Source organism: Dendrobates tinctorius, unplaced genomic scaffold (assembly GCF_039654945.1).
Source record: "Dendrobates tinctorius isolate UK_male_01 unplaced genomic scaffold, ASM3965494v1 ptg000098l, whole genome shotgun sequence".
Lineage (NCBI taxonomy): Eukaryota > Metazoa > Chordata > Amphibia > Anura > Dendrobatidae > Dendrobates > Dendrobates tinctorius.
In genome coordinates, this window is record NW_027361766.1 from 25,743,430 (window position 1) to 25,764,590 (window position 21,161).

At 41.4% G+C, this 21,161-nt stretch overlaps 1 protein-coding gene across 8 annotated transcripts in view; it reads right to left on the bottom strand.

Moving 5' to 3' along the window:
* EIF2D (eukaryotic translation initiation factor 2D) overlaps positions 1-21,161 on the bottom strand; it is a 70,141-nt gene that overhangs the window by 43,389 nt on the left and 5,591 nt on the right. For all 8 annotated transcript variants that reach the window (XM_073587253.1, XM_073587248.1, XM_073587251.1 and 5 more), the window contains exon 2: positions 13,955-14,145. In XM_073587253.1, coding sequence (XP_073443354.1) covers positions 13,955-13,988 — 34 coding nt within the window. In that variant the 5' untranslated portion in view covers positions 13,989-14,145. The remainder of the gene's footprint in view (positions 1-13,954; positions 14,146-21,161) is intronic.

Sequence of the window (21,161 nt, forward strand, 5' to 3'; positions counted from 1 at the left end):
TGCTACGTTGTACCTTTTGTTGTATTAGTGAGGCGGTGGGACCAGTGCTCTCCCCTGCCAGTTCCCTACTTAGGGATAAGAGCAGTGCAAGTGAGGGATTAGGTATCCTGCTCGGTGACGGGGTGAAAGAACCAGTATAGGGATGACAGGGAGATCAGGGCACATCCTCAGGTGAGCGCAGGAGGTGTCCATTCCCCCGTTCCCTATCGACAGGGCCCACCATTGTTATAGTTGCCCTGGTGATTCCTTGTGTGTTGTGTTGTTTGGTGACCGACCAACCATTGGGTCTTGTCACACTGGGTCACTCCGTGACACATATGTTCCTGTTACCTTGCCCCTCTCAAAACTCATTTAATATGTCAGTTAGCATGTTAAATTATAGCTACTTCTGTATCTCCCACAAAAGGCACCTTTTTAATATTTTTAATGCTTATCCTATTTAATAAAGATTTACTGATTTTATTGGATGACTAAGTTCACTTCATTTGAGTCGTGTTTTTTTTTTTTCATTTTCCGGGCTCCTGCGTTGTTATACATCTATTGACGTTCTAAATTACTGCAATATTTCATGAATAACACTTGCATTGTTACACTGACAAAAAAATGCATTTCACTGCAGTCATGAAAATTGGCAATATTTGGAATTTAACATTTTTTACATATAAAAACACATAGGGCCGGATTCACAAATATATGCCTCGGCTTGTCCAGTAGGGTCGGGCAACCAGCAGCCGGTCCGTGCATGGTGGTCTGTACTCAACCATAGACCTAGACCTCTGCGACTTGTTACATATTACACGTTACAAATAAGCATGTCTGCAAGCCTGAAGAAGTCCATACGAGTCGAAACATTGCTGCTCTTAGATGTATATGGAGGAATAAGGAACTTGTATGTGAAACTTCATAAGGAGAGCTGTCTTCAGTTAGTTTTATCATAGTACCATGAGCAACATGCGGCCTCGAATTGCCATGGTGCAAAAAAAAGTCTCCTGTGGCATTATAGAGAAATGGTTGTACTAATCATTCCACAACCAAATCATGGTGAAGCCAATCGGTTACTGTCCTGGAATGAAGCCTGGAGGGATCTGGTACTGTACATTATGACACCACTAGAAAGCATTTGTATTGGGCTATGATGTCAAATTACAGGTATTCCACTGACCTCACGCCACTGCTCTCAAAAACCATCGTAGTGCAGAGCAAGACAGCATCCTATTAGGAATGAGTTCCAATTTTGTTTTGGATTCAGTGATGGTCGGTGATTGCACTGGAGACCACGGGGGTAATGCCATGACGAGGTCTTCACGAGAGAACATCACACTGGGTACAGCATACTGCGGGGTGGCATGCTGTACAGTATCTGGCCTCCTCTTGTCTTAATTTCGGGTACACTATATACAGTACCTGGACCCCTCTAGGCTTCATTATGGGTACAGTAACATGTGCCAATTCTTAATCGTGTTATTGTGTGCAGCTTGTGTGGCCTAAACTGGCTATCATGGCCTGCAGCACTTCCGGATATGTCGTCCATTGAGCACATCTGGGATGTCATTGGTCTGCAATTGCAAAGGGAGCTGCCAGCAGTGGATCTTGATGATTTTCATGCTGATGTGCATTCAACGTGACAGAACATTCCTCATACAACCATTCACAATCTCACTAATAGCTCCCAAGGCATGTAAGTGCAGGTATTTCTGCATGTGGCGTTCATACTTGATACTAATTCGAGATGTTTTGAAAATGTTGTTTCCATTCTTCATTATTTTCGACTCATTAACATGTCTATCCATCATGTGATTTCCATAATTCCACAATTTTTCCTTCTTGGTGTTGCAATTTTTATGTTGAAGAGTGTAAATGAATTCCGAAAAGACATGAATGTCTCTACGTGCTTTTCATGTATGAATGTCTAATTTGGGCAGGAGAGAAACCAGTGGACATGAAGGAACTCGGTGCACAAGTACGTCATTTCATATTTTACAATTTTCAATTCTTGTCAGCCTGTCTTAAACAGGTCATTAAAGGACAAGCTGATCAGCTCGTCTATAGCCAATTGGCAGACATTTATTGGCCGTGATTGACTCGTATAAATGGGTTCTAAGGCGTTCAGCCCACTTTTCTGTGCTTCTTTTCTACTCCTGTCATACTCCAGTTTACTTTGTATCTCTGTGATGGATTACACGGTGGAAAAGAACCAGTCGGCACTCGGAGTTTGTACTGCACCTCTATTAGGGGTTGTGTCCCATGAACATACAAAGTGAAGAAGACAGCCACTCACTCTTATAAATTAATTGCAGTAGTTTAATCAGTACAGATTACCATACAATGGGATGCATTTTGGCTCTATAAAAGGCTCCAAGGGAGCCGAAACACGTCACGTTGTATGATGCCATTCTCTACTGAATAAGTACAAATTATTTAGAACGAGTGCTGGTGTTCTGTGTTGAAATATAGGCATTATTGGGATATTACCATTATATATTGGTCATTATTACATTTCTGTGTGTAACCAGGCTTCCTGGTGCAACGTTCCGTATGTGTTACTGAACAAGCCTAGCTTGCTCCCATATAAAACGTATAAAGATCACCTGATTGCATTATAGTGTTGTATTCATGGAAAGTATTAGAGGGAGATAAATCACAGGCTGGGTCTGGAGAGCTCTGCCCTAAATGTTCTCTGTCCATATAAAATATTGCATTATTAAAGAGGCAGGAAGGGAGTGGCTGTGCTTTATTAACATGACATACATACACCACTGTATAGTAATCATCTACACACCTTTATTTCCCAACTCTTATTTCATTAACACGAGTGACACGATTGCCAAAATGCTACAATAACATAGCAGTCCTTTACTGGTAAAAGAAAGGACGGACCAGTGAATAAAACCTAAATAGCACCCAACACTATAAAATAAGACTGCAAATATAATAATAACCCATACATTTTTAGATTAAAGGGGTTGTCTGGTCTTAGGCTCCAAGTCTGCAACTTATGTGACTGTAAACTTGTGAATCCTCACATTACACACACTGCGAGGATTCTCCAGTGCCAGGAGCAGTCCGTCATGTGAACGCAAGTATGCTATTTGTATACCTCCGGCCACATTCCAACTAGCCTGTGTTTGGCCTTACTCAATACAATTTTCTTTGCATTGGCAAACAGAAAAAAAAGGTGACAACATGGCAATGTTACAATATATGTCATAAAAAGCTCCAGATGTATACCATATGCTATGTGCACAAACGCAATATGTACATAGCCTCACGGTCTTTACGTAGAGTCATAACTTGTGTATCTTCATAAATAATTATCATAATGTAACGGTTTCCAATTCATGTTGATGATAATTGCACAATGTGAATAGGTTTTAATCAGGGAATTTTTGATTAAAAAAAATAAGAAAAATAAAGAGCTTATAGTTCCTGATTTTTCCAATTTGAATTGCATCACATTGCTCTCACACAGCCCTCCACACAGTATGATTGACCCCACACAAACCTTCACACTGTATAATTGCTTGCATGCACTATAATGGCCCTCAAATAACCATCCAAAAATTATATAGGCATCATCCAAACAGTATAATGGGATCCACATAGCCCTCCAAATATTATAATACCCCCATAGCCTTCCATATAGTATAATGGGCCCCACATTGCATTCCATATATTATAATGCAATCCCCTTGGTCCTCCATATGGTATAATGGGCCCCACATAGTTCTCCGTATAGAATGAGCCCCAAATAGTCCTCCTTATAGTATAATGCAATCCCCATAGTCATCCATATAGTATAATGCACCTCCATAGTCCTTCATATAGTATAATGCATCCCCATATAGTATAATGCACCCTCCATAGTCTGCCATATATAATGGATCCCCATCGTCCTACATATAATATAATGCACCCCATAGTGTCCATAGACTGTAATTCACCCCCAATGTCCTCCATACAGTATAATGGACCCTGCATACGGTATGATGTACCCTCCATAGTCCTCCATATACAGTATGATGCACAGCCCATAGTCCTCCATATACAGTATGATGCACAGCCCATGGTCCTCCATATAAAGTATGATGCACAGCCCATGGTCCTCCATACAGTATGATGCACAGCCCATGGTCCTCCATACAGTATGATGCACAGCCCATGGTCCTCTATACAGTATGATGCACAGCCTGTGTTCCTCCATACAGTATGATGCACAGCCCGTGTTCCTCCATACAGTATGATGCACAGCCCGTGTTCCTCCATACAGTATAATGCACAGCACATGGTCCTCCATACAGTATGATGCACAGCACATGGTCCTCCATACAGTATGATGCACAGCCTGTGTTCCTCCATACAGTATAATGCACAGCCCATGGTGCTCCATACAGTATAATGCACAGCCCATGGTCCTCCATACAGTATAATGCACAGCCCATGGTCCTCCATACAGTATAATGCACAGCCCATGGTCCTCCATACAGTATAATGCACAGCCCATGGTCCTCCATACAGTATGATGCACAGCTCATGGTCCTCCATACAGTATGATGCACAGCCCATGGTCCGCCATATAATTTAAAGCACAGCCCATGGACCTCCATATAGTATAATGTGCAGCCCATGGTCCAAATTATAATTATCCTCCATCCCATAGTCCCGTGCTCATATGGGCATGGGACTATGGGATGGAGGATAATTATAATTTGCTATAACTAACCACAGTTAGTTACTATGCCCGGGCCTATGGGATGGAGGATGTGTGATGGGTATATGGGCATGGGACTATGGGATGGAGGTTATGTATGATGGGTATATGGGCACTCGACTATGGGATGGCGAATATGTATGATGGGTATATGGGCATGGGACTATGGGATGGAGGATGTGTGATGGGTATATGGGCACGGGCCTATGGGATGGAGGATGTGTGATGGGTATATGGGCACTGGACTATGGGATGGAGGATATGTATGACGGGTATATGGGCACGGGACTATGGGATGGAGAATATGTATGACGGGTATATGGGCACGGGACTATGGGATGGAGGATGTGTGATGGGTATATGGGCACTGGACTATGGGATGCGGGATATGTATGACAGGTATATGGGCACGGGACTATGGGATGGCGAATATGTATGATGGGTATATGGGCACGGGCCTATGGGATGGAGAATATGTAGATGGGTATATGGGCACTGGACTATGGGATGGAGGATGTGTGATGGGTATATGGGCACTTGACTATGGGATGGAGGATGTATGGGATGGAGGATGTATGATGGGAATATGGGCACGGGCCTATGGGATGGTGGATATGTATGATGGGTATATGGGCACAGGACTATGGGATGGAGGATAATTATAATTTGCTAAAACTAACCACAGTTAGTTACTATGCCCGGGCAGCGCCGGGCTCTTCAGCTAGTATAGTATAATGTGCAGCCCATGGTTCTCCATATAGCATAACACGCAGCCCATGGTCCTACATATAGTATAATGCACAGACCATAGTCCTCCATATAGTATAATGCACAAACCATAGTCCTCTATATAGTATAATGCGCAGCCCATAGTCATCCATATTAGTATAATATACAGATCATTTCATTCATATAATATACTTCACAGCCCATAGTACTCCATATAGTTGATGAGCTGTTTTCTTGTCTTACCTTGCATTTACAGGTTATGGGTACCAGATTGTCATACATGGTTAACAAGGATTTTTTTCCTTAATTTTTGTCAATTAATATCTGAATGTTTTAATGTTCCTTCCTCTGGATCAACATGTTAGGTTATAGGTTGAACACAATGGATGTATCCCCTTTCAACCTTAAAACTATGAAACTATGAAAATGGGACAGAAAATACAAATTATTATTTAATCAATGATCATGAGTGATCATGTCATGGTTACAAAAAAACACAACCACCTCTTCATTGGTCAGATGAACGCAATAACTTTTTAAAGGGGTTGTCCGTATTAATGGGCTATTTTTTTCTTACTTAAATGCAGGCAATTGGGGCTAAAAATCATTTTTGCTATTGGGTGGATTTCATTAAAAATTTTGCACCATTTGTCCCCTATAGCAGCTTCATTTCACTGTCTAGTGCTGGCTGCAGTATGGATTCAGGATGGATTTCCTTCCACTACTGGTATAGTCACATGAAAGGACTCAAAGGATGATGGCGTTAGAAATAAAACATGTATTAAACGGTTAAAGGGTCTATGCGTTTCGAAGTTACCCAATTTCTTCCTTACGGCATAACCATACTGATGATACATACTGGACCGACGGTTTTATGTGCTGATGTTTTTGAGAAGGAACGCCAATGGGGAACATGACTTGTCAAAGTTCAGCCACAGTCCATTAATACACTGATCTAGTCACATGTTCCCCCACCAGCAGCCATTACTTGGACAGGAGATGTGTGCAGTCTGTGAGGAAAGCTGTACTAACAAGAGCCGGAGGAGAACCTGTCCTTCATGCGTAATAGTAAGAGCCACAAAATCATGTCCCCAACACATCTGATAAAATAAAGATAATATGGCCGCCCCTGTTCCCTCATTTTGCAGCAATGGACCATGTAACACAGCAGCTAGGAGGCAAATGGTGCAAAAATTTAAGGGAACCCAATACCAAAACTGATTTTTTTAGTCCAAATTGCATGCAGTTAAAGGGAACCTGTCATGTAATTAAGCTGCAGATATGGTGTAATCTGCAGAATTAATAGCATTCTGACACTGTGCGGCCGACGCACTGAGAGCCCCGCTGCCAGGAGGAAATTAACTTTATTCCCCCTGGCAGTCACAGAGGCGGGACTGGCATGGGTTCAGTTACCGTTCAGTGTATAGAGAGCGGCAGAAGTAACCGAGCCACTGGCACTGACCGACGGCTGGAACTAGTGCACAGCTGCTGTCAGTCAGTGCAGTTACAGCCACCGTTCTCTGTACACTGAGCGGTGACTGAAACCACGCCGGCTCCAACTCTGTGACGGAAAGAGCAAGGCTGCCAGGGGGAATAATGTTCATATGCTCCCGGCAGCGGGGCCGCACGGTGTCAGAACACTGCTAACCTGCAGAGTAACCCCATATCTGCACGTTATTAGAGTTATTTTATATGACAGTTTCCCATTTAAGTAAGAAAACAATATTGTCCCCAAAGTTGGACAACCCCTTTAAGCCGCAATCATTTATCAGTGGCTGTAAAAAAAAAAATAATAAAATCACATTTTGCAAAGACTACATTTACTGTGCTGTGTGTAAATAGGTAATATTGTATCTCATAACCCTTTCACTAGTTCATGTGTACTTTAATGACATTGGCTCTAGTCATAGAAATCAATCAGTTTGGCAACATAAATGATGCGGAGATGAGCAGTAAGTGCTGACATCCAGGGATCAGCTCACAGAGCACAGGCATGACAGAGCCGGGCATCAGCATGTCACAGCCAGGGGGCATTTAGTAATCAGGTGTCACTAATGTAGGTCATGTGCAATGGACTTGTCACAACTTTCTCACCTACACCCGGGTATCTTGATTTGAAGGCGTTGTCCTACAATTACCACCTACCCACAGGATGGTGCATGAGAGTGCAAATGTTAGTGTACACCGCCTGAGTGGGGGCACTAAAGGACCACCAATCTGCTGCTTTCTTGATGATCGGTGGTCATTTAGTAGCCAGTTAACGCAGACCAACCTGTCTTCTGATGCACACCGAGTGATCCATCATAGCAGTGTCTTTTTTTTCTGTTTTTATTATTTTTGTTTTTAATATTTATTTTTAAAGCCCCCTTAATACGAGAGTGCTGTATATGTGAAAAAGGGGTTACACACTTAAGATATAATATATATATAAAAAAGTAAAACAGACTGTCAACCAGGTTCAGAGTGGAGATGGCCCTGGCCTCATGAAAGTGAGGTGAAATTACAAAAAAAGTGCAATACCAGTTTGTTTGTTTTTTACCATGATCACTAAATGCTAAATCTAACCTGCCATTATGATTCTCCAGGTCATTACGAGTTCATGGACACCAAACATGTCTAGGTTATTTTTTATTTAAGTGGTGAAAAAAATCCAAAGTTTATTAAAAAAAATAAAATTAAAAAATGGAAACATTTTCCGAGACCTGTAGCGTCTCCATTTTTTGTGATCTCGGGTTGGAGGAGAGCTTATTTCTTGCCGCCGATCGTTTGTTTTTATTGATACCATTTTGGTGCAGATATAATCTTTTGATCGCCCGTTATTGTATTTCATTGCAATGTAGGGTTCACCAATAAAACGTAATTCTGGCGTTATGAATTTTTTTCTCGCTATACTTTTTTCATATTGATATAGCGAGCAATTCTGAATGTGGCGATACCAAATATGTTATATTTGATTTTTATTGCTTTATTTTAAATGGGGCGAAAGGGGGGTGATTTGACCTTTAATATTTTTAAAAACTTTTTTTTTTTACTTTTTGCATGCTTCAATAGTCTCCATGGGAGACTAGAAGATGCGGTTGTCTGATCGCCTCTAATACACACCGGCGATGATCAGATAACCTGTGTATAGGAGAAATGCTCACTTGGTAGGAGTGCTGACCACGGGACGGCACTCATAGAAATGACAACCATAGAGATCTGATGCAGACCTCTGGTTGTCATGCAGACCTATCGGTGACCCGCAATCATGTGACGGGGCCACCGATGGGCAGGATTAGTGACGCACTTCCTGTGAGCGAGAGTTAAATGCTGCTGTCAGAGATTGACAGCGGCATTTAACTAGTTAACAGCCGCAGGTGGATCGCAATTTCACCTGTGGCTGTTAAGGGGACGTCAGGCTTTATAGATCAGCTGTCATGTGCCCGGAAAGGTGCGGGCTCTAGCGACGAGGGGGGAGTCCGACATTTAGGCACTATTATGCCACATGTCGGAAAGAAGTTAACCCCTTCATGACCTTGGCATTTGTTTTTTATATATTTACTACCCTTCCTAGAGCAATAACTTTTATTTTTCCGTTAATATGACCATGTGAGGTCTTGTTTTTTGCGGGACGAGTTCTACTTTTGAACTACATCATTGATTTTACCATATAGTGTACTGGAGAAGATTATTCCAACTGTGGTGAATTTGCAAGTAAAAGTGAAATTCCGCAATTATTTTTTTTTACCATGTTGACTAAATGCTAAAACTGACTTGCCATTATGATTCTCCAGGTCACTATGTGTTCACAGATACCAAACATGTCTAGGTTACCGTAATTTTTATTTCAGTGGGAAAAAAAAATCCAATTTGTAAAAAAAAAAATAAAAAAAAAAAAAAAGCACCATTTTCCAAAACCCATAGCATCTCCATTTTTTCTGGATCTAGAGCTGGGTGAGGGCTTATTTTCTTGCACACCAAGCTGATGTTTTTATTGATACAATTTTGGTGTAGATATGATGTTTTGATTGCCTGTTATTGCATTTTATTGCAATATTGCGGCGCCCAAAAAAATGTAATTCTGGAGTTTTTAATTTTTTTTTCTCGTTCCGTCATTTTCCAAATTGGATTAATTTAGTTTATATTTTGACATATTGGACATTTCTGAACACAGCAATAGCAAATATGTTTTTTTTTACTGTTTAGTTTTGGAGGGGGCAAAATGGAGGTGAATTGCTCTTTTATACTTTTAAAACATTTTTTTTTCTTCTTTTTACTGGCTTCAACAGTTTTCTTAGGAGATATAAAGCTGCGATCGTATGATCGCTTGTGCTACACCTAGCACCCTGCTAGGTGTACTAAAAATGATCATCTTCTATGAACGCCAGCTATGGATCGGCATTCATAGCAGATCAGCAATGACAAGCTCGGGGGGCCTTCTGCAGACGACCGGTTATCACGCCAACCCATTGGCACCCTGCAATCATGTGACAGATGGGCGGGGTTTGTGATGCGCTTTTGTCGCGATCATGTTAAATGCCGCTGACAGAGACTGGCAGCGACATTTAATATGATGGTGATTCCACCTGTGGCTGCTAAGGGCACATGATAGCTGATCAAATCAGCTATCATGTCCCAGAAAAAATGCGAGCTCAGCGCTGGAGCCCACATCAAAGAGAGAGACATGACCTATGACATACCTATACGTCATAGGTCGTGAAGGGGTCAAAATAACCCTGTCACCAGCAAAAAGGCTATAACCTGCAGATATGGCGATAATCGGCAGATTAATAGCATTATTAACCTGCCCTTCATCTGCACGTAGCCGAATCCTCCGAGGAGATAATGAACTTTATTCTCCCCGGCAGCATTCGTTTTCAGTCACGGGGGCGGCGTTGGTTCAGTCACCGCTCTCAGAATACAGAGCGGCTGATGTAACCGTGCCCCCCCCAGCACGGACAGCTGGACCTAATGCAGAATCAGTGTCAGTCAGGACTGGGGACGCAGCTGATCTGTATTCCCAGAGCGTTGACTGAACCAGTGCAATCATGGAAGCCAAGTACTGTAGGGGAGAATAAAGCTCCTTTACCATGCAGTCGCTGGGTAGGTTAGTAATGTTATTAGTCTGCAGCTTAAGCCCATATCCCATATCTGCAGTTTAATAGCACTGTTGCTGGTGACAGGTTCCCTTTAATTGCCCTGAGGCCCAAAACCGCAACCTTCATACAGAAAACATGAACAACAAGTCAATCAAAGAATGGAACCTGTCAGGTGCAGAAACATTTACATGCAGAAATATGGCTAATCTGAAAGTAAGGGGCATTTAAATCCTGCGTAGCTGTCTTACTAGAGTAGGGTCTAGAGGGAGAAAATTAAGTTTTACTCTCCCTGTAGCTGCTCACTTCCAGTCACTGGGGCTGAGCAGGCAACAGTAACAGTCACTATATAGTGAGCACGCTGTAATCAAACCTCAGCAATGTGATTGACAGGCTGCTCCACTGCATATGTATAGAGCGGTCTGTCAATTAATGTTCCAGAGAGTGGTCACAGCCATACTCGCTGTATTGTAAGCGGTAATCTATCCGCATCACCCTGATAACTGGAAGCAAGCAGCTGCAGGGAGGATATAACTACATTTTCTCCATCTAGCCACTGCTCTACTAAGCCAACTAAAAAGAATATAAATGATATTTACTAATAGATTAACATATACCTGCAGATAGATAGTGTTCCTGTACATGACAAGTGTTGTGCTAAGGCTGCAATTTATCAACTCTTCCACAAAAAAAGTAATTACTTACTGCTGGCACTCTCACTATTACAAAATCAGGGGTCTCCATTTTTCTGTCTAAGTGGAATGGCAGTGGAGGATGCCCACTGGTGCTCTAGTTAAAGTTTATACCTCAGATGGAGATATCCGAGCACAACGTTTAGCTAGCTTCAACTTGGGAATTTAATCTTGAATTAATTTATATGAAAATATTAAGTACTACTTAAAATCAGGCCTATAAATGTCCACAGGTTATCAGAACAGACTGAGAGGATACTAGGGATACGTTCTCTGGTAAGGACTGTGGTTACTTTGCAAGATATCACTTTCAACCAGTTCTTACTTATCGGTTTGACTCATGCCACGTTCACAAATTTATTATTTGTAAGCCAAAACCAGGAGTGGGACAATCAGAGGAAAAGTATAATAGAAACTCGTCACCACTTCTGGATTTATCACCCATTCCTAGATTCACCTTACAAATACTGATGTAAAATACTGACCAAATACTGAACATGACTTACGCTGTACAGACAGTGCTGACAAACAAGGAAACAATAGCCTCCTGCAGCATGACATAGGGAATCCCATTTTCCTGAAACTAATAATTAGTAATTGGGATGGTCACTTGATTATAGGAAAAAATCTACAAGACATGTGCCTCCTGCTCTGGGAGTGACAGAACTATAAATGAACCTCTGTAATTTCCTGTGTATGAAAGGAAAAATGTTCCCGAGATGATCCTGTAACTGTCTGAGTCTTTTGGATAAGATGAAGATTGGTCTTCTTACTAGGCAGAAATTAATGAAATGTTATGATTGCGCTCACATGGTCTAGCTACAGTATATCATGACACTTTTCATGATACTATTCTGTTCACTATAATTTTTTAGGTATAGTGCCCTTTTTAGAAATGCTTCCATAAGCTACAGATGTGGTCATCAAGCTTCTAACTTACGTACAACCACAAAGGCTACCTTCACAAACGCTACCTTCAAGACAGAGCAAGGCAGTAGTAGAGCCCTGGCTAGGCTGTTGTTGAATCATGTGGATCCTGGTTAGAAGGGTAGAGATACAGATTTTCCAACTCCAAGCTGTATAAACTTGAATGCTTATTGGATGAAACAGATCAGGTGATGTGTATTTGGGTAATGAAGAGGGTGAAACCTAAGGATATCACCCATTATCAAGGTGCGCAGAATTATTAGGCAGCTTGTTTTCCTCAGGCAAAATGGGCAAAAAAGTCAAAAATTGTTACAAGTCTTACAGAGGGATTCAGCATTCTTGAAATTGCTAAGCTATTGGGTTGTAATCACAGAACCATCAAATGTTGTGTTGCAAATAGTCAACAGGGTCGCAAGAAACAGTGTTAAGAAAAAAAAAAGCACATTAACTGCTAAAGATGTGAAAAGATATCAAATATGAAGCCACCAGGACCCATTATCCTCCAGTGCTGTCATATTCCAGAACTGCAACTTCCCTGTAGTGCTAAGAAGTACAAAGTCTTCGGTGCTCAACGACCTGACCAAGGTATGGAAGGAGGAAACCCAACCACTGAACAAGACACATAAATGGAAACATGAAGACTGGGCCAAGAAATATCAGAGATAGAGTTTTCAAAGGTTCTTTGGACTGATGAGATGAAAGGGACTCTTGATTAACCAGAGGAACGGACCTGCAGGCTTCCACTTCAACTTCAGGAAAGTGGAGGTGGGTACAGCTTTGGGCTTGTATTATTAAAAATGAGCTAGTAGGATCTTCTCAGGGTGAACCTGGACTCAAAATAAACTCCCAAACCTACTGACAGTTCTTAGATCGTTTCTTTAAGCGGAGGTACAAGAAAAGTCTGCAACTTTCAAGAAAACCATGATTTAAAGAACAATGAATAATGACAAGACCCCATTCCTCACCTTACCTAAACCCTACTGAGAATTTGTGCGCCCTTCTTAAATGGCCAACTTACTGTGCAGCAAAGGAATTCAGTTACCTCTCTGATCAGTGTCTGGGAGGCTGTGGTTGGTGCTGCCCAAAGAACTGATCACCAATAGATTAGGAAACTGACAGACTGAGTGGATGGAAGACTTATGACTGTTATTGAAAAGAAGGAGGACTATATTGGTCACTGGTATTCTTGTTTAAATGTCAAATGCATTTTGTTACATTTTGAGGTTTTTTTTTTCTTATTCTCACTTTAACAATGAAAATAAACAAATGAGATGGGAAGATCAAAGTTTGTCATTATTTGTATAAGAATTCTGCACACTAATAATTGCACAATAATTATTCATCACACACAGATATTCTCCTAAGACAAAACCTCACTTTTACATTCTTAAATATTCAGGTTCATTAAACGACAGCACTGTAGTTGTTCAATAATAAAATTAATCCTCAAAAGTACAAATTGCCTATTAATTGTGCTGTACACTGCATCATAATGCACTTTTAGAATTTATTTAGTGTATTATTTCATCGAAATGATGAAAATCCATGATCACGTCCTGGTTTAAGAATTAAACCCTCAGTGAGGACTGTCTGGATATAATCAGCAGATTCTCTTTCTTAATGGAGCAGTCGTGTTGGCGTGCTTTCAATTTACAATTACACAGGGAAAACACAGTCTACATATTTCCAATGCCACTGTACCACTAGTGACTACTCTGCTAAATTTATCTAATGTGAGATTTATCAAAACTGGTGCAAAGGAAAAGTTATCACAAGCTCCCGAAATGCAATGTTAATAGAACAATTCAGTATTTCCTTCTCACCTGTTGGATATAGATTCCTCTCCAGCTCAAACATGATGGGGTTCTTGTTGTGGACATAGATGGTCAGCGCCTCTCCTTTGTGAGCATACACCTTAACAGTATTCAGTTCTTCTTTGGGCGGCAGAAGTTCAGAAAGGTTTTCGGTGCTCAGAGCAGGGAATGATGAGCTAATGTCAGCTCGGAGTTTTCTCCTGTTTAATATAACAAGCCATTAAAGCACAACTTTTACATATATTTACAGCTGGAAAAAAATTATAACGAGTCTAAACTACTTTATTACTTTTACATGTTGGCTCTAGAGGATTTTTCTATTATGTGTGAAAACACAATTAACTTGTTTTAACCAGAGAACCTCTTCAAAAGTCATCACCTACCCACAAGAGAGGGAATAACTTGCTGATTGGTGCGGGATCCTGCGGTCGGTCACCCTCCAATCAGCAGAATCAGAAATTAATTTTTATTTCCGAACTGAGTATTTTTCATCCCTATTACAAAATGGCAAGGTAGGTTGCATGCCTGACCACTGCTCAATTCAGCGCTCGGCAGCCCCATAGGAATGGACCAGCGGTCAAACAAGCGCCCTGATTCTACACTCCATCGAGAATAAAAGATCCATGCTCTGCCAAATGGTGCAGGTCCCATTGGTCAGACTCCCACTGCTGAGCAAGTTATCACTAGTGATGGGCGAGCGCGATCGATGCTCGATCAGGCATGGGGGTGCTTGACAGAGTAACGAGCAGTGCTGAGTATCGAGTGGTGTTCTAGTGCTTTGATCCTCGTAAGTGAACTATTTGGAAAAAGAGAAGGGGGGTTGGAAAGAGAGAGGGAGAGAATTTTTCCATCTTACGGAAAAGTGCTGGAGCTTGCCATTCACTTCCATTATGCACTCTCAGCAATGTGGCTACAATAGAGCCACACTTCTCTTCTGTTTGGCAGAAAGAAATTGCTGGACTCCAAAACTCAGCAAACAATTAAATAAGTGACCCGAGTGTCAGCTGCACATTAAGGAGCCAAGAAAATTGTCACCTACTGACAGGAAATATAAATATCTTTGTACCGTGTTAGCCAGTAAATAGAAAAATATTCAGAATTGAGAGTCCTCACAGCGGTTGATACCTTTTAACCCCTTTCCTACAATGGACGTAATATTCCGTCCATGTGACCTGGGACCTGTAATGTATAATAATTAGATCTGTCTCTTTAAGCAAGCCAGACTTATGGGACTTGGGGGGTGGAGACAAGAGGGATGAGAAGGGAAGTTTCAGTTTCACTTCTGGTAGCATGGGAATGCAACTGTTATGCTGTGTGCTGGAGGACGAAGAATAAAACATATCTAAAGTTTAATACCTTGAATTCTTCATAACGTGTGGATATTACAACTGGCGACGAGGATGGGATATAATCACCTACTGCTGTGAGTACGGACTCTATTTTACCGCTTCACACGCCAGCACCACTGAGAGACTCTATCATGGCTGACTACTTGCACACATTCCCACAGTTTGATATGACTGATGTCATTAATCTCTCCCATAACTGGAGAAAATGGCTAAACAGATTTGAGAATTTCCTAGAAGCCATGGACATAAAGGAGGAGAAAAGAAAGAGAGCTTTGCTCCTGCATTGTGCAGGCACAAGAGTCTATGACATATACAGTACTTTACCTGCAGCAGAAACAGACACATACAGCAACTGCACTAAAGCTCTCACTGGTTACTTCAACCCCAAACAGAACATCAGATATGAAAGATATAAATTCAGGATTGCCAAGCAGCTTCCAGAAGAGTCCATAGACACTTATGTCACACGACTGAAAGAGTTAGCACATGGATGTGCCTTTACAGATGTAGATGATGAAATCCTAACTCAAATAATTGTCACCTGCTCGTCTAATAACCTAAGGCGTAAGGCTCTGCAGCAGGATATCTCTCTACATGATTTGCTCAAAATGGCCCGTGCTATAGAAATAGCAGATCATCAGGCTACCGTAATGGAGAATGGGGATAAATTACATGTGCATAATCTCAAACAGAAAAATTTACCAGACAAACAAGCCCAGAAACAGAAGAAATGTTATAGATGTGGACAGGATTTCCCTCACCACCAGAACAAATGTCCAGCTATGGGACAAACCTGCAGTAAATGTGGAAAAGGGAATCATTTTGCAGCTGTTTGCAAATCAGCGCACTACAAGCCTCCGCTGCCTATGACAAAATCTGCAGATGTAAAAGTGATAAATCAGGACACAGAAGAAATGTCTGCGACTGAGAACTATGTGTTCACTACCTCTGTCACTGGTTCAGTACAGTCTCCCTGTGTTACACTCTCAATCTGCAACACTGACATTACCTTTACAATAGATACAGGAGCTTCAGTGGATATCATAGATGGCACTACATATGAACAACTGAAAACAAGGCCAGTCTTACAACAAGTGCAGACTAAAATCTTTCCTTATGGATCTAAAACACCTCTAGCTATAATGGGACAATTTGATGCTGAAATTAGATATAAAGAAAACAGGCAGAAAACCACTTTACACACATTACAAGGATCGGGAGGCTGTCTTCTCAGCTATCACACTGCCTTGGAGCTAGGGCTCATCCAGATTATTCATACCATAACTGACCCTGCGGATATGGATGTACAAACTATGGTGAACAACTTTCCCTCCCTATTTAGTGGTTTGGGAAAACTAAAGGACTCTCAAGTACACCTTCATGTGGATGACAATGTTCGTCCAGTAGCCCAGCCTCACAGGCGTATTCCATTTCACCTGAGACAGAAGGTAGAAAAGGAACTCCAATTGCTCATGGATGAGGACGTTATTGAAACTGTTACTGGTCCCACTCCGTGGGTCTCTCCACTTGTGGTAGTTCCAAAACCAAAGACTCCTGATCAAGTGAGACTGTGTGTTGACATGCGCCTGCCCAACACCGCTATCCAGAGGGAAAGACATATCTAACCTACGATTGATGACATTATTCATTTATTAAATGGAGCCACCGTCTTCTCAAAGCTCGACCTCAATAAGGGATATTATCAATTAGAACTGAGTCCAGAGTCCCGATACTTGACCACATTTTCCACCCATGTGGGCCTCAGAAGATACAAAAGATTGACTTTTGGAGTCTGCTCAGCAGTAGAAATTTTTCAGGATGCAATAAGGAGTGTCATTCAACACATCCCAAATGCCTTTAATTACAGTGATGACATATTGGTTTTTGGTAAAACTCAAGCTGAGCATAATCGTGCTCTATATGCTATCTTCGAATGTCTGCTTTCTGCTGGACTCACTTTAAACAAAGAGAAGTGCGAGTTTGACAAGGGATCATTAGAATTCTATGGTCACATCTTCTCGGCAAAAGGAGTACAACCAGACCCCAAGAAAGTGGAAGCTATCAGAACAGCCTCAATTCCACAGGATGCCAGTGAAGTGCGTTCTTTCCTTGGAATGGCAAGTTACTGTGCTAGATACATTCCGAATTTTTCAACAATCAGCAATCCACTACGGGAACTTACAAAACAAAGTTGTATTTTTCAATGGTCTCAAGACTGTCAGGCCTCTTTTGAAACAATTAAAAATGAACTCTGCTCGACAACCACTATGGCTTATTTTGATCCAGCTCTTCGAACTGAACTGATTGTGGACGCCAGTCCCGTGGGACTGGGTGCTATTCTAGCGCAGTACAAGGATAACAATCAAAATCCTCACATCATTTCTTATGCAAGTAAGAGCTTAACAAACACTGAAAGAAAATATTCTCAACCTGAAAAAGAAAGCTTGGCAGTTGTCTGGGGATGTGAACACTTTCACTTATTTCTCTATGGAGCTCCCTTAACCATTGTCACAGATCATCAAGCACTTCTTACAATATTTGGAAATCCCAGAGCTAAAATGCCTGCACGAATTGAACGATGGGGCCTACGTCTACAGGACTACAACTATAAAATTGTTCACAAACCTGGAAAATACAGCAATCCGGCTGATTATCTTTCAAGACATCCTACTAATGATGATATACCTGTGCATTCCTCCATTGAAGAATACCTACGTTTTGTTACAGATCATGCCGTGCCAAAAGCACTTTCTCTTGATCAATTTATAAATGAAACAACAACAGACAAGACACTCTGTGCCCTAATACAAGTCATCCAAAATCGAAGGTGGCATGAACTTCAAAAGGAAAAATTTCCTGATTCTGAGATTGATCTGAAAGAGTTAAAACTATTCTCAAACGTACGTGAGGAATTATCAGTCACTGAAGAACACCTCATTCTTCGAGGTACCAAACTAGTTGTACCTAAGACTTTGCGTAACTTAGTTATACAGATAGCACATGAAGGTCATTTAGGAATTGTTGGCACAAAGAAGTTACTCAGAGAAAAAGTGTGGTTCCCAAATATGGATCACTTGGTGGAAGAAAAGATTAGACGCTGTTCTACTTGTCAATTAATCACTCCATCATCAACCTTAGAGCCATTACAAATGTCTCCCGTTACCCACTGCTGTCTGGGAGGAAGTGGCAGTCGATATATATGGACCATTGCCAATACATTCTCGTAACAATTGATGAATATTCTCGATACCCTGTCATTTCATTTATCTCTTCAACATCTGCTAATAATGTTATACCAGAGCTGGACGACATTTTCTCGGCATATGGTATTCCAAGAGTGGTCAAAACAGACAATGGACCTCCATTCAATGGACATGTGTTTACACAATTTTCTGAATACTTGGGATTCAATCACAGGAAAATCACACCTTGCTGGCCGCAAGCCAATGGAATTGTGGAACGTTTTATGCGCACTCTGGGGAAACGTATCAAGGCAGCAAGTCTGCAGCACATCCCACTGAAACAGTCATTATACAAATTCATGCGTAATTACCGCAATACGCCACACTCCACTACTAATGCTGCTCCAGCTCATTTAATGTTCAGCAGAACCCTGCGTATACGTCTCCCTGATGTGACCAGCCATCCCCGACCGAGTGACTCCTCAGTGAGATCCACAGATTTCTCCAACAAACAAGCCATGAAACGTTATGCAGACAGAAGGCGAAGGACACAATCAAGTGCCATCGAAAGAGGGATGTCGTGGTGGTACGTCAAAGACCAACCAACAAGACCTCACCTGTATATGGTCCTGCAAAATATTATGTTACTAAAAGGAAAGGCAGCATGATCACAGCTGAACGAGATGGACACTCCATAACGCGAAATTCTTCATATTTTAAAGTCATACCGCAGAATGATGACAATGAACTCTCTTTGGTGGAAGATTTGGTATCCGATGGTGGAGAGGACCAACAAGAGGTAGCTGGTCCATCAATAATGAACCCTCTCAATGAGCCCAGACGTTATCCTACACGAGAGAGAAGAGCTCCATCGAGGCTTATTGAAGAAGTGTAATTACAGTTTTGTTTTGTTTTTTTGTTTGTTTCTCTGGTTTTGAAATTGAACAAATAAGACAAAACTGACATATGATTTCTTTGGACGTTTTCATGTTGTTGCATTTATCAGTAATATGGGTTATTTATAGAAAAAAAAAAAAAAAAAAGGGATGATGTAATGTATAATAATTAGATCTGTCTCTTTAAGCAAGCCAGACTTATGGGACTTGGGGGGTGGAGACAAGAGGGATGAGAAGGGAAGTTTCAGTTTCACTTCTGGTAGCATGGGAATGCAACTGTTATGCTGTGTGCTGGAGGACGAAGAATAAAACATATCTAAAGTTTAATACCTTGAATTCTTCATAACGTGTGGATATTACAGGACCTGATTCCCAAGGACAGAATAGTATGTCTAATGCGATCAGCTGCGCTCACGGGGGAAGCGCAGCTGATCGCGGCCGGGTGTCAGCTGATTATCACAGCTGACACCCGGCACAATGTGTCAGGAGCGGTCACGGACCGCCTCCGACACGATAACCCCTGGCACACCGCGATCAAACACGATCGCGGTGTCCCGGGGGTTAAAGGGAAGCATCGGCAGGGAGGGGGCTCCCTCCGTGCTTCCCTGAGCCCCCCACCACAGTGCAATGTGCAGCGCTGCTGCGGGGGGCTCCTTCCCTGCAGGTCCCCGGATCCAATATGGCGACGGGGACCTTCGGGGGCCTGCAGGGAGCTGGCTTCCTCAGTGCCTGCAAAGCGCAGGCAAGGAGGAAGCCTGCAGCACTGCCTGTGACAGATTGCTGAACAGTCACAGCGATCTGTGATGTGATAGATCAGCGATCTGTCACAGGACAGTGATGTCCCACCTGGGACAATGTAATAGAGTTAAAAAATAAATAAATAAAAAAAAAGTGCAAAAATAATTTTTTAAAAATAGCTAAATAAATTAAAAAAATATATATATTTCTTAATAAATTCATTTTTTGGAAATAAAAAAACAAACAATCAAAGTACACATATTTGGTATCGCCGCGTCTGTAACGACCCGCCCTATAAAACTGTCCCATTAGTTAACCCCTTTAGCGAACCCCTTAAAAAATAAAAAACGAAGCAAAAAATAATGATTTATTATCATACCGCCGAACAAAAAGTGCAATAACGCGCGAACAAAAAGACACATATAAATATCCATGGTACCGCTGAAAACGTCATCTTGTCCCGCAAAAAAGGAGCCGCCACACGGCGTCATCAGCGAAAAAATAAAAAAGTTATAGCCCGCAGAATAAAGCGATGCAAAAATAATTGTTTTTTATATAAAATTGTTTTCATTGCATAAAAGCGCCAAAACATAAAAAAAAGACCTAAATGAGGTATCGCTGTAACCGTACTGACCCGAAGAATAAAACCGCTTTATCAATTTTACCGCACGCGGAACGGTGTAAACGCACTCCCCCAAAAGAAATTCATGAAACGCTGTTTTTTGTTCATTCTGCGTCCCAAAAATAAAAAATAAAAAGCGATCAAAAGATGCCACGTGCCCGAAAATGATACCAATAAAAACGTCAACTCGTCCTACAAAAAATAAGACCTCACATGACTCGGTGGGTCAAAATATGGAAAAATTATAGCTCTCAATATGTGGTGATGCAAAAACTATATTTACAATAAAAAGCGTCTTTTAGCGTGCGACAGCTGCCAAACATAAAAACCCGCCATAAATAGTAAATCAAACCCCCCGTTATCACCCCCTTAGTTAGGGAAAAATAATAAAATTAAAAAAATGTATTTATTTCCATTTTACCCATTAGG